At 40.5% G+C, this 14627-nt stretch overlaps 1 protein-coding gene across 15 annotated transcripts in view; it reads right to left on the bottom strand.

Moving 5' to 3' along the window:
* Positions 1 to 14627, bottom strand: part of TENM4 (teneurin transmembrane protein 4) — a 927633-nt gene that overhangs the window by 334707 nt on the left and 578299 nt on the right. For all 15 annotated transcript variants that reach the window (XM_071432902.1, XM_071432903.1, XM_071432904.1 and 12 more), the window contains 2 exons: positions 10564 to 10852; positions 5856 to 6125 (listed from right to left, as the gene is read on the bottom strand). In XM_071432902.1, coding sequence (XP_071289003.1) covers positions 5856 to 6125; positions 10564 to 10786 — 493 coding nt within the window. In that variant the 5' untranslated portion in view covers positions 10787 to 10852. The remainder of the gene's footprint in view (positions 1 to 5855; positions 6126 to 10563; positions 10853 to 14627) is intronic.

Here is a 14627-nt window from a genome sequence, read left to right as displayed (position 1 = left end):
GTGTAACATATCTACTACCTTTCTGGTTAAGTTGGTAAGGCTTGGAGAGCATGCTTGGAGACTGAGCTAGTTGTTGCTTGGCAGTTTTAAATGCATTCATTTAAATGCAATCCAGAACAGCATTGACTAAAAGAAAAAAATTACAGAATGGTTTGGGTTGGATGGAACCTTAAAGGCCACCTAGCTCTAACCCCTGGGTTGCCCTGGGAAGGCAGAGACACCTTCTACTAGACCAGGTTGCTCACAGCCACATCCAGGCTGGCCATGAACAATTCCAGGGATGGGACACAAGGGAAATTATTCCTCTTTGTAGGATGTGGGTCCAAAATGCTGCTTTTAAACCTTTTCACCAGTAAGTGTCTGTATTACTATAGTCACCATATAATTTTTGGCACTGTCTGGTGCTTTCACAAATGAAGCTAAAGATAAATGAACCCTGAGATGAAACTGTACATCCTAAACAGAGATGATCAACAGATGTATGGTGGAAGTGTTGGGGTGATCAAGCCTATATCCAATTCATCATTAAATGGGTGATTGGAGTCCAATAGTAAACCCTTTTGCAATCATAGAAGGGGTGAAGAAGTTTTTGCAAGATGATATTTCCCACATGTCTTTGAATTGTGAAGATGGAAAGACGTTGCACAGGGCAATTTGACAGAAAAGGTCCTGCAGCTTGAATTTTGGCCTCCTGGGTGGATAGATCTGAAATTTTAGTTCATATCCACTAATCTTTCAGTGAGGTGAAGTCACACTTCAGCTACACTTCTGCTGCAAGAATTTCTTTACATGATAGATCACAGTTGAGCATCTTCAACTCAGCTGAACTGTCTTAAGCCATCTGATGCTAATCATCCTGTCTGTGAGATCCTTTTGGCCATTTGATACTGCCCACATTCTTCCAAGGAAGAGATGATGACAGAGAGAAACATCATGCCACTCCTCACAGCATTAATCATGGCTGACTTGTCCTGCTAATGAAAAAAACTGCTTCCTCTGTCTCTTGTTCCTTCTCATATTTAACCAACTACTTGCCTTGGTGTATATGAACGCTGAGCCCAGATTACAACTAAAGTAAATCCTTAGTTTGGAATGGTTTGGAATGGCTTCTTTGGAATAGCTGAAAGTTATGCTGTATTTGTTTGTTTGTTTGTTTGTTTTTAAAGGGCTGCAATTCCACTTTCACAAAGACCAATTTTAAAAATGCTGTTGACCCAGGTGTACAGTAACACTGTAATGATTGTACTGAGTAAACCACATAGTTCATTATCACTCTGAAGGTAGTGGAAAAAGTGGTCTGGTTTTGTTGTTGGTGGTAGTTTTTTGTTTTGCTTTTTTTTTTGTTGGTGGGGTTTTGGTTTTTTTGTTTGTGAGTTTGTTTGGTTTTTTCGTTTTTTTTTTTTTTTTTTTTTTTTTTTTTTTTGTGAGTAGGGATTTTGTATTGGAATATCTATGCATTTTCTGCCTATCTCTCAAGTTCAAATTTGTCCAGGGGTTACCAACATGATTCATAATACTTTGGGTGGATCTGGATTAAGATCTCTATTATATACCCAAAGGAAATAGACACAGCCCAGTTCCTGCATGCTTGCACACAAACACTGTCCATGTCCACATATGTTAGGAGTCCCCTAGACAGTACAAAAGCCCAGCCTGAATAGTCCTGCACAGCCCCAGAGGAAAAAGGCACAGCAGTGCTGCAAGAATTGAAACTGGAGAAAGAGGGATGCTTGAGAGATCCACACGGAAAGCCACTCTGACCAAGACAGCATCTAGTCTAGACCTTTCTCAGCAGATCTTTGTCTAGTTTACACTTAAAAGCTTTAAGTACTGGAAGTCCTCAGACTCCTCTGATCTCCTCTAGTGCCAAACTGCCTTCCAACTGCTTATGAGGAGAGAAGACTCTAGATGCTGTCTTTCAACTGTTTTTGCAATGGGTGATGTTCACAAGATGGAGTCAGAATGTTCTTGGAGGTGCTCAGTGGGAGGAATGGACACGAGTTGCAGTTGAAATCCATATCAGCTCTTAGAAAAAGAGCTGTTCACAGCAAACGTGGTCACCTCCAGAGCCGGGATATAGAGGCTATGGCCTCTCCATTCTGATAGATACTCAAATTGCAACTGAAAAAGGCCCTGAGTGACCCAACCTGACCTCCAACTTAGCCCTGCTTTAAGCAGGAGAGGGACCAGAGACTTTCAGCAATGCCTTTCAGTTTAAATTATCCTGTGGTACTGTATTTTTATAATGATGTTCTTATGACTAGAAGTTTTTTGGGTTGGGTTTTTTTTTTTTTTTTTTTGTATGTGACTAAGTTGCTGAAAAATAAGCCAATTTCTGGAAGACTATTACCTCATTTTTCTTCAATGTGCTCTTCTCTATGGTAAACAATTGCTGGCTCAGTACAAATCCTGTTCGGGGTTAGCTAAGGTACCGCCAGGAAACTCCAGGCTTCACTCCAAATGACCACTTCAGGAACTTCTTTTGCTTGAATCAGTCTTGCTGAGAAATAGTGCAATCTACTATAGGAAAGAAGTTCTCCTAAAATCTCCTAGACTTCCAGGAACCAGACTCCCTCTGTGCTTGGTTCTGAACTGTTAATGGGAGTTCACAGTTCCAGTTCAGATCATGATCATGCTGCAGAAAACCCCTTGAACCATATAAAGTGCCTGCTACATCAGCAATACAGAATGATGGCACTGTCCCCAGGCAAGATGCAGCAACTTGAGCTGTGCCTCTGTCCCCTCACTGTGCAAAGTGACTATCCAGGTCAAGTGAAACGCACTGTCCACTGGAGGGGAAGCCATCGTGGCTGTTTGAGCGGGCAGGATGTGAGCTCAGGGCAATGCCAGAGTTATAACTCAGCTCTTTAGTGAAAACAAACTCTTAACTTAGTAAAAGCATTTGGATCCTAGAAGCATTCAACATAATGAAGGTGTCCCTACTCAGGACAGAGGCCTGGAACTAGATGTTTTTTAAGGTTCCTTCCAACCCAAACACCTCTGGGATTCTGTGAAAACCTCATAACAGTTTAGATAAAGCTATGGATGGCTTTCCATGCCAGCTCCCTGTTTAAGTGATCTATGGACTACAAAATGCTGTGAAACCAGAGCACTTCATAGACTTCCTTAAGGACAGGGATGGACTGTGACTGTCCTTTCTGAGCAGCATATCTGTTCCTTTTAGGCATCACCACTCCTGAAATAAAAACAAACCTACTTTTCAAGGGAGTGACTCCTCTCCTCTTCTAGGAACATAATAAATGTTTTGGCAGAATCATCCTTTGACAACTTCGGATTTACAAGCATCAGAAGTAAATTCTGATTATTTATTTTAGATAAATAATGAACAGCATAAAAACTGCTGACTTTGACCTTCATTGGAGAAGTTGGTTTAATGAGCCCCATAAACTCTTCTATTGATGGCAGGTTCATAAAGTCCATATTGACTTCCGCTAAAGGCTATAACTTCTATCAATACTGTCAACAATTAATATTGGCTCATAAAGGCATCCTGTAAACTGAGTCATAGCATTATGTTACTTTACATTGCCATTAGCAAAATTTCATGTCTTCTTGAAAATGTTTCTTCTATAAATCTGGGATTTCTCAAAATAGCATGTGTGATAGCTAGCAGCCCAGAGAAACACTACTTATGTGGAGTGAGGAGGGAGAAAATGCCTTTATGTTCAGCAGAAAAAGCTTCTGAGAGGATCTCAGGCTGTGAGGAGTTTGTGCACAAAGATTTCTCATGCCTTTATCTGTGCCAAGCAATTACAAAAGAAAATGCTCAAATTCTGCCTACTTAAAAGAATTTTCCCTAACCTTCTTTTCTTTCTACCTTGCAACATTTGTTTGCATATGTTTATATCACCAATTCAACCACAGTCCCTACATTAAAGTGAACTTTTTCTCAGTTCTGGACCACTTTTTCTGACCTGAACATGGTCTGATGTCTATGACATCTTCCCAGGAAAGTCTAAGCATCAGATGAAGCTCATTGCCAGCACAGTTTAGATCTTAATATTTTCCTTTAAGCTCCACCACCTCTTTTTTTGTCAGTATGAACAATACTATTACATACTGGACACCACAGCAATCTGTGTTTTATTTGTGCTACACAGACTTTTGGTTTTAGTATGATACAGCCTTTCTCATTCAAACTACCCAACATCTAAGACTGCAAATGCCTAGCCTCCAAGGAAACTCCTACTTTTATACAGCATTGTATGTTCTCCACCTCTCATTTCTCTTTTTCTAGTTGCTATGAAGTGATGGTTCAACAAATGGTTAGTGTGCCATTAAACTTAAGGAAAGAGGAATTGAATGTTGTCTCCAACCTGACATGAGTCCTTCACCCTCTGTGATTACTTTCAGTAAAGCCTTTCAAGGCATGTGAAGTTGCTACTGTGCTGTTTCTAGTGTAACTTCATTTGAAAGTGATCTGTAGGTACAAAGTTGCATTTGCAGGTGTAGAGAGCAGGGAAAAAGACTCCCATAGATAATGCAATTCTTCTCTGTTAAGACCAAAGGGGGGACCAACCTAGAATTCTGTATACTTCTTTTCTTAGTAGGCATGGAAAGAAAAAATGTATGGGATAGGATTGCAGCTGCTCACACATCACATGGAAAGCACAAAAGAGAGCCTGGATAGAGGAGAATGGGATGGAAGTGCAAGGTGCTTGCTTTTGCCTGCTTTCTAGCAATTTCTTGTGAATCTGCAAAACTTTAATTGACTGTGATCATCCCTCTGATTTTTCATCAAAACACAAGGATCAGAAGGAAAACAATGCAACCTGCCACTGTGTGTCTGCTTGTAAGACACTACACTGAGAATCTTTTAAAAAGTATGGTAAAGATAATTTATAAAGATTCTTCTGTACATCCTTTGAACAGAAGACCATTTATCTTTGAACTCTGCCTAATGTATCATTATCTCTGAGTAGAAACTTAATAAGCTTCAACTGTAATTTTGTTGGAGTTAAACATAAAATCATGTGGGTGGTGTATGTCTCACTGTCATGGCTTCCAGAGGAAAACTTATCATCATTTGTCACTATAATACTGTGGCAGAAAGCATGAAAAGAACAAGTGATACAGTCATTTCACATGAGCTTTCTACGCCGAGCACAAGTGCCCAATGACTTGCATGCAGCAGCTATATCAAGAAGCAGGCTGTGCTATAATTGAATTAAAGGTGCAAAGGCATATAGGACTGGATGAACTCCTGGGTCAAGTTGCAATTGAATCAAAGTCCCCTTTCCTTCTCCTACACTGCTGGGCAGAACTGCTGACCAAAAGGTTCGCAGACCTACAAAGGCACGCAGGAATCCCCGCAGCTGGGGACACAAAGTTACAGAGATAAAAAAATCTGTGACCTTCAGGTTTTATTTCACACAAAGAAAAAGGCTTCTAAAAATATTTCGCCATTGTTTTCCTTCAGAGAGCAGTCAGCCAATTTACATAAATGAAGCGGCCCCTGTCAAGGAACCAGCAAGGAAGAGAAGAAAATTATCTGCCCAGAAAATCTGAGCAAAGATAAGAGTAGCATTGGCCAGAGGAGGGGAGATTTAAATGCCTTCCCTCTGAAAGGTTGCTGCAAAAAGCAGGGAGAGTATTACAGCTATTTAATGATCTCTGTCGCAGTGATAAATAAGTAGGAGCTTCTCCAGCAGTTCATTAACAAAGACTCTGTAGGACAGTAAAAAGGCCACGACTGGGGCTGTTAGAAGAGTGTTTTCATGGAGTCTGATAAAAAACCCCATCACTAAACCTAAGGAAGATTAAGGTGGAGTAGTAGGAAGAGACATTCCTTATAGAGCTCAAGGCTGACACTTGCATGCACTGTCACCACTTACCTGTTTCAGTATTCTCATGCTCTGTGTCAGTGAGGGTGAGATTGGAGTTGGCCCGGCTTGACAAGCAGGAGCTGCGCCCGGACTTGGTGTTGCGTCCCCAGAGCCTCACTGGGTGCTCGGGTGACATGACCACATCTGCCTCCGTGTCGGCATCCGAGCCGGCGCTGAGGGAGTAGCCACAGTGAGGCAGCCCGATGTCGGTCCGGTACAAAGCCCCGTGTGTCGGTGTCACATCTTCAAGTCCCAGCTCTCGCAAAGAGAAGTTGGCTCCTGTGAGAAAAACACATCAGCTGGGTCATTCTTTAATAGGGCACGGTGCCATGTAGCACAAGTCAAGAGCTGAAGTGTTCATCCTCTACCTTCACGTGGGGCACATCAGTGTCACAGTAACACACAGCAACATCATACCAAAGATACCCTTCTTCTGTGGTCTTGCTCTGAATGAGACCAAGAGATCACAGAATCATAGAATCACTAAGGTTTTAAGATCATCGAGTCCAACCATTACGTCCAAGTCCACCACGAGACAATGTCTCTAAGCATCTCATCTACACTTTTCTTTATAACAATTCCAGAGACGGGTGATTCCTCCACTTCTGTAGGCAGCCTGTTCCAATCCTTGACCACTCTTCCACTGAAGAAAGTTTTTGAAATATGCAATCTCAACCTTCCCTAGTGTCACTCAAGACCATTTCCTATTGTCCTATTCCTTGTTACTTGGGAGAAGACACCAGTCCCCACCTCATGACAATCTCTTTTCAAACATGCCAGGACTAAAAAGTCGCTGGATTCCTGCTTCTGGAACCTGACAAAAATGCAGAGCATGTTCAATGAAATCATCAAGTTTGAAACGAAAAACGGATGTAGAAATGGTGCAATACTTTAGGAGAGGCAAAATGTAATCTTCTTGTGGGAAAAGCAAAATGAGGCGTGCAGTGATCAAAAGTCCGACCATACACTTGACAACTTCCCTACAATAGGCAATTTGAGTGAGTTCTGCTCATTGAAAACCCTGAAATTACATACTGGGGATTTAAATTTCCTTTGGCGATTTCACTTTCCCCATGCTGACCACTCACACCTTGCCTCACATTTAGCTATTCATTCTGATAGAGTCACAGCAGAGGTTATTTGGCCACAAATAGATGCAATTGTTTAGCTGACTAAAAATATGACCTGGAAAGTGACTCTTGACTCCATGTCTAGTTACCTGCAGAGCTTCAAAATCAGACTGAATTGATGTGAATAAGGCTTCAAATATTAGCACACTTTGTTTGGAAAGTTCCACAAGAGGCTGGGGAGAGCAATTTTAATCCATATTTATTTATTAATGCATGCATTTATTTTTCAACCCTGAATATCTTGAAAAGATTTTGGCCAGCCATGAGTGCCTTTAGCTGCACAGTGCATTTATACAGCTCAATGCACCCCTGCTTCTGTTATGCTATGCCTTGAATGGATTAAAGAACTGAGCAGTTTGCAGCTCAGGCATATTTCAACAAGATAAATTTGAATGCACAATCTCCAGGAAATTTCAGGCACTAACCTTCCTTTGAACACTGAAGTTCATAACTACTCATTATTGAAATCTGTTCATCAAATCTGGATCTCAAGGTTGTATCCAAAGCTGAATTACCATTTTCTCCTTTCTCAAGACCCCAAAATTGTGTGGTTTTTCTCACATTTCTATTTGTTGATGTCAAATATCATATGGTAGAAAATGTGTATCCAACAGAAATAGTCAGTTTTCTACTTTTCCAGAGTACGATTTCATACGTGTGGAAATACCCTAGTTTGTCCTTGAGCCCTGATGACTGGGGAAGGTCTCTCATATTAGAGCACACATGCATCAGATGACACTTGGCCAAAAGTAAATGCTATTTTATTACATTTTTTCATTTCATTTTTTCAGTTGACTTTATAGCTCAACGTGAACAGAGAGAAGGTATCTGAATGAAAGGTGAATAGTGGGACTGGACAACATTTTCATGTATAGCTCAGAGAAGGAGCTGTTTGATGGCAGGAGAAAATTCAGATTCAGCTGGTTACAGATCTGCAGCTGACAACACTCCAACTGCATAAAGGATTCATGAACTTCACACCTTTTTAATTGACCAAACAAGATTAAAGCTTTCAGACAGAGTGGACAGAAAAGGTTGCTTGGGGCTCACACCTCTGCCCGACCCTTGCTTGGGAAGCACAATGCAAGCTTGTGGCAAAGTAATAATTTAACATAATTACAAAGTAGTTTGAGAGATTGTCCTCTACATTCTCATCGCATAAGGAAGCAAATAAACCTGACCTAAGTTATAAATGCTAGGAAGCTGTATCTCCCCAGAGACCTTGCTCTTCTCTTCTAGGTTCAACTTATGTTTGAGGCCATGGTTTTTCTAAACCATCCCTTGTGGAGTGCTGAAAAATATCTTTTGGTTTTCCTTGCGTGTTTGAGTCACTGATGTCATGTTCCACCTTTGCCTGAAAGAAGCCACACTCAGCATCATCAGGCACATCAATGTGCAGCATGACTGATGTTCTCCAGCAACAGCAGCTCATAAATTATGAAAAATGACTGCTACAATTAACTCAAAATCAAATTTATTTGCAATAAACAGCAGCAGATGCATTGATTTTCATATTCTATGCTCACTGTTACCTTTTAAGCTGGAAGAACTCAAGTCAATAAAAGGAGGATAATAAATATCCAAGACTTTTTAATTCAGATCTGGTCTATTTTCTCCTGTGCTGACTTGCACATTTGCTGACACTTACTCTAGCTAAAACCATTTAAATGCTGACTTGTTTATTTACTGAATTTATTTGGTCAATTTGAAATGTTTCCCTCCTCTGCCTTCCAAACCAATGCAGGAGAGAAATTCACTTTGCCTTGTTGATGTCAAGCAGGCTAATAAGGCTTGGTTTCAGTTGGCCTCAAGCCAAGCAGCATCACAAAGAGAGGTCCATTCATGGCTTACTGCCAGTGAAAAATGTGGTACAGAAAGTCTGGGAGAATTGTTAACACTCTTCAGGCCAGTTTTGGGACCCTCAGGATAAACTGGGAGAAAGCTTTAAGTGTAGCCATTTGTGAGAGTTATATCAGAAACAGAACTGGTACTCTGACATGGTTAATCTTAACTTTTCAATGAATTTCAGCTACTTTGACCAGTCATTTTTACTATTTCTCAGTACCTTCAAAATTTTCCTAGGCAAGCATGAACTTGTGTATAGAAAAATTACATTCCCTGCCAACAGACTGGATTTTCAGGAAAAGTAATCTTTTGTGGACTTCTTAGGAGAAGTCCATAGATCTGCATGGCCTCATGGACCTCCAAGTTGAAAACCACTGACCTGGACTAATTCACATCTATCCTGCATGGTGAATATATTGTATGAAGTAAGCAAATGCAATGACCTAAAAAGTTTCCTTTTCTTTATAATGTCATACATTCCTTAGAGGGGATGAAGTACTTCAGAGTTGCTAAGAGGGAAACTGCTTTCATGATGTCACAGTGTTACTTACATCAACTATTGGCCCTTTTGTTGATTGTTGCCTATTGCAGCTATCTGAAACTCAAACACCAAAGCCATATGCATGAAGATACTTCAGCAAATCATTTTGGTTGCGTGTGCCTTGAAGAGGAGTCTTGCACCAAAAGCACAAGTGCATGATTTTTGAGGAAAAATCAAGCAGCCCCCAATTTTAATGAGTGTAATTATATGTATTCCTTTTGGGGAATCAGCTTCTCCAAATTGCAGAGGATGTGCTCAGAGTACTCTGGGTAGACTAGTTTATGTCCATTTTCTGGAATGCTGCCTACTCTATTTGACTCTACCATTTTATGCTTTTCTTGATGGACTTCTAAAAACAATTTATGTGAAGTCCTGGTTGGAATCTGAACTACATCTCTACAGAAAAATGAAGATGAGTCTTATGGTAGGGGACAGAAATCTACCTCATACAGGCAATACCAGCAGTGAAAATTGTAACTGCACTGACTTCAGGGCATCTGGAATCTCTGTTAGAACTGTGGAGTCTGTGGTGACTCTTGAAACTCCGCATCTTCACAGATACTGGGACTCAGATTCACTAAATGCGCTCCTGTAAGTCCTAAAGATGTTCCTTACTCCTTTAACACTGAAGTGTGTCCCAAAGGCAAACCTAAAGCTTGCAGGCTGTGTACAATGCCAAGAGGGGTCATTCCAACTGGAACCCATTTGTCTCCTTTCTTCCAGGCCTCTTGGGTTTTGCTGTAGACCAGATGGACAGTGACACTCTCCACTTGTTGCCTCCTGCCTCAGCATCCTTGTTGACTTCCTTCATGACAGAGCAGACATGTGACACAGTGAAAGGTCTCCTAAGCAGGCAGGAACATTCCATGCCACGTCAGTACCGTGCAGCATGTGCACAGAGGGTTCTAGTCTCATGGTGGGAAGTGGCAAAGTGCTGCTGCAGACAGAAAGACTAAGACATAGAAAATGTGTCTTATAAGTGCTAATGAACATGGGATATGGGTATGCCACTTAAGGACACTGGGCTGCACACAGTGTCTTGCGCAATACAGTGAAGGTGATCTCTGTTGCTCTCTTTAAGTCTCTCTCTTACATCATGCTTTTGGCCTCAGAGTCTTTCAAAGGTAGCCTCCAATTCAACTCTGGCTCTCAGCTGATTGCCTCATGCTGCTTACAGCTGCATCTGCTGAAAAGCACTCACCTGCTCGGCAGAATTCATCAGCCTCCTGGTGCACCATGTCTTTGACCCGATTGCTGTAGGTGAGCCTGGAGTCTTGATCATAAGCCTTCAGGGTCTCGCTGGAGCTGTAGGATTTCTGGGGTGCCTTGCTGTCCTCACTCTCGGCTGAAGAGCTGGTGTAGCGGCGCTCAGTGTCGCGGCGCCGAGTCAGAGATCGATACGGCTTCCTTTCCTTTACATCCATGGCACCCTTGTCTGACTATTCAACATTAAAATAATGACGTCTCTGTGGCGGTCAGATTGGAATAACCTGAAAGAGAGAATTAAAGAATGTCATGCCTTTGGGCCCTCAGTGGCTAATTTGCCTTCTTTATACATTCTTACACTGAAGAAAAGGGATGTTACTTAATGGATTCCAGAAAAACCCTCTTAGAACAATTACCAATAAAAAGAAAGTCTCAATTATGTGTGACTCATTTAATAATTGCCACTGCTAACAGGATACATATATGCACCAACCTGCATCTGTCTGAACTAGACATACACTCGGGAATTTGAAACTGATTGTGATATTGTGTGTCTTCTTTCTGTAGGAAGTGATTCAGACACCTCAAGGAGGCATGTATTCATCAGTCATCTAATCTCTGGAAAATCAGGTAATGCTGAAATGTCTCTATTTGGGCAACTGGAGGGCTTTGGAAAAATGCTGTCCTGTGGTTTTAAAAATGTTTCCACAGATCATGAGGTTAGAATGTATGAACAAAAGACTGAGATGGTATAAGAAGGCAACTGGGAAGGGAGAGGGAGAAAGGAAGGATTGAAGGAGTGACATGTGGATGGAAATTGCATAAAAATGTCTTCCTTTTCAGAGGGCTCATCTTTACTCAGCTGGAAATATATTAAAATTTAAGCAGAGCTGAGAAAGTGTAAATAAATGATAGTTTTCTGCTTCATGTAACAACATGGCCTGGGATTTATTTCTGTGGAAAAACCAATGTATATAAACACTGCAATACAAGTGTACATATCTGCACACAGAGAAAACAGATATCAGAAATAAAAGGTATTAAAAGTATTTTTGTCAAAATAACTAATAAATAGTATTTTTACTTCAAGTTTATTAAATGTGACAGAAAACAGAAAAAATAAAGGCAATGCCTTGCATCAAGATGGAAAAAAATGTTTGTTAATATCTAAACTTGTTTATGAGGAAAAATAATGATGAAATACACAAACCAAACATGGAAAATCTGTAATTATGCACAGAGCTTCTCTGAAACTGAATCCTCCTGACTGCTAAAGAACAGAAGTTGACTCTCTAAATGCCACCCCAGGATATTGTTTACCATCAGCATTTAAAAACAGAAAGCGAAAGGTTCATAAAGAACCTATCAGTTCTTGGTCTTTTTCACAGCAAATACATATGGAAGTATATGGCAAGAACTGAATCACATTCTGTTGGCATTTCTTTCTTGAAAAGCTAAACCCTGAATGTACTAATCAAATCTTTCTCATCCATGACTCAGATCCTAGACTTGCCTCAGATGCTGTGTCCTGGATTTCAGAGAATCACAGAATCCTAGAATGGTTTGGGTTGAAAGGAACCTTGAAGATCATCTAATTCCAACTCCCTGCCATGGACAGGGACAGCTTCCACTAGACCAGGTTGCTCAAAGCCTCAAACACTGCCAGGGATGGGGCATCCACAGGTTCTCAGGGCAACCTGTGCCAGTGCTTCACCACCCTCACTGGGAAGAATTTCTTCCCAATACCAAATGTACATCTGCCCTCACACAGCTAATGTGCAGTAGTTGAGGATGGATGTGCTATGAGCTTTGTAGGTCAGCTTAAAGGGATGTGGTGTAAGGTAGCATTTGTGGGTTTTAAAACTGAGGAGTTTTAAACAAAGGATGTGTGAAGGACGGGAGACTCCTAGCAGAGGTTCTGATAACTTAAAAATCATAATAGTAATCCTGAAGCCTGAAGACAAATTTTATTATTAATTTCTTGCTTGAAAAGCTGTCTGGCAAAAGCACAACTACAAAAATATTGGAGTCGAAGAGACACTGCAGGAGGAAGCAAGAATGACAGGAACACTGTGAGGCAAACTGGTAGCTGGGCAAAGAAGCAGGGTTACACTCTTGGGCCTCTCGTGGGGTTAAACCATGACACAGTCCTATTTCGGCAATTCTGATTGTGCTAAAACTGCTAAAGGGTTTTAGTCCAAAAAAAACCTCCAATACCAACTTTGCAATGACACACCCCAATTCCAACACCTTGTATGCCTTCTGTAGCATTCCTCCTTGGAATTAAGGCACTACTATAACAAAAAAAAAAAAAAAAAAAAAATCCATTGTCTCTAGTCTATTCCAGAGACAGTGGCAGACCAAGTTTATACATTCTGTTTGTCAGAAAAATGCATAGAAACTATTGAACACTTAGGAGGGGAGACGGGGAAGGAGGAGTGTCTTTAACAGGCTTTATCTAAGTCATCCACAGAGACTTGAGCACCACTTTGACTTCAAATAAATGTTTTTAAACCCACCAAACTCATTGACTTAAATTCATTAAGGTAAATGCAGTACAGTGAATGCAAATGGGATTACTCACCGGCCAAAACTGACATGTTAAATGTATTGCAGAGTAAGGGTACAAAACTAAGGCCTGAATGTAGAAGCAATAGTGAAGGAGATTGCATTGTGCTATAGAACAATAGCAGCATGTAAGAGATCTACCAAATAGGAGATTTTTTTTTTGCATTGAATCAAACATATGGTGCTTTCACACTGGAAAGAAATAAAAGAAATAGAGCATCTGATTGCCTTTCAGTGCACTGTCATCTCCCCTGTCTTTTTAAAAAAAAGAGTTTTTTGGCTTGAAAAATTATGACTTTTTTTACACTTGTTATTGAATCTGTTTGTCCCCTTTATAGCATCTCTGTTTGAAAACCTTAGAAACAAACATGAGCAGGTTTGTTATACTTTTGAATATAACACCTTAAAACAGGCTCCTTCACAAAAGCCCAGTATTGTGAGCCGCTATAATGAACACTGAAATTGTGGTTTATTGTTATGGAGGATGAAGAGAGCAGAATGTGAGTGAGAAGTAGTTACTCTCTAAGAAAGAAATGAGGAAAGGTGGTTTCTGTCTGCTCCCAAGTATTGTAGCAATTCCTACCTAGGGCTGGTCATTTAAAATCCCACTAGCAGGAGAGTAACATGTGCCAAGGAAATCTTTTTGCAGCGCTAGAGCCACAAGGTACAAACAGGGTCTGTAATTACCATTAGTAACCTTGCAATTTAGGAAATGACAAAAAAACATAAGGAAATTGACTGAATTCCCACCAGATGAAGGGTTTTCTTTTTGTAAGGAAAGGTGCTGAAAAACTGAAAATTCTCCTACAGTTCATCAAAAATAGCCCTGTAAATTTGCACCATCCATATGCACATTCCTCTGCAACAGTGTTTCTATTCCCAACTCATTCATGTCTTTATAAATTTAACTCCTCTCAACTTTTTATTTCTCTCTCCCTCACAACTTGGGTTGACTTTCCAAATAGAAAGGTTACCTCCATAAAACATAATGAATGATTTTTTAAAGCTATTTTTAAAGACTGAATTGTTGCATTTACCTGACTTAAGTAAGTTTCCAGCACTTCTCCATGGACATGCAGTTCTTGTCATCTCAGTTTTATGGCCTAATTCCCAGATGGTTTAGATACCTTACTTTCAACGGAGTTCTGTAGTCTGAGAGTTTGCCTCATAGCTTTTCTGTGGTAGTTTATTATTTTTTTTCTGCTACTCCTTGTGCCTAGATTTTACTTCTGCTACAATTTCATAAGTGCCATCAACACCTCACATTTTTCCTGACTTCTCTGGCACATGACAAACACAAAGAATCACACTCGTCTCAATTACATACTCAACCAGCAGTTTCTTTCCGTCTTTAGCTCATGATTGCTCCTCATAATTTTAAAAGCTTCCATAAACTTCCTGGACTGGATGTAAAAAACCAGGCTTTCTAATATGTACCTTTTCACTTCCGTGTTCATTTTCCTCTATAAAAGCCACAAAACTCTTCTGCTC

Source organism: Agelaius tricolor, unplaced genomic scaffold (assembly GCF_023055355.1).
Source record: "Agelaius tricolor isolate 1412-34295 unplaced genomic scaffold, bAgeTri1.0.p SCAF_9, whole genome shotgun sequence".
Classification (NCBI taxonomy): Eukaryota; Metazoa; Chordata; class Aves; order Passeriformes; family Icteridae; genus Agelaius; species Agelaius tricolor.
Note: the sequence above shows the minus strand (reverse complement) of the source record. Positions and strands in the feature narration are given on the sequence as shown.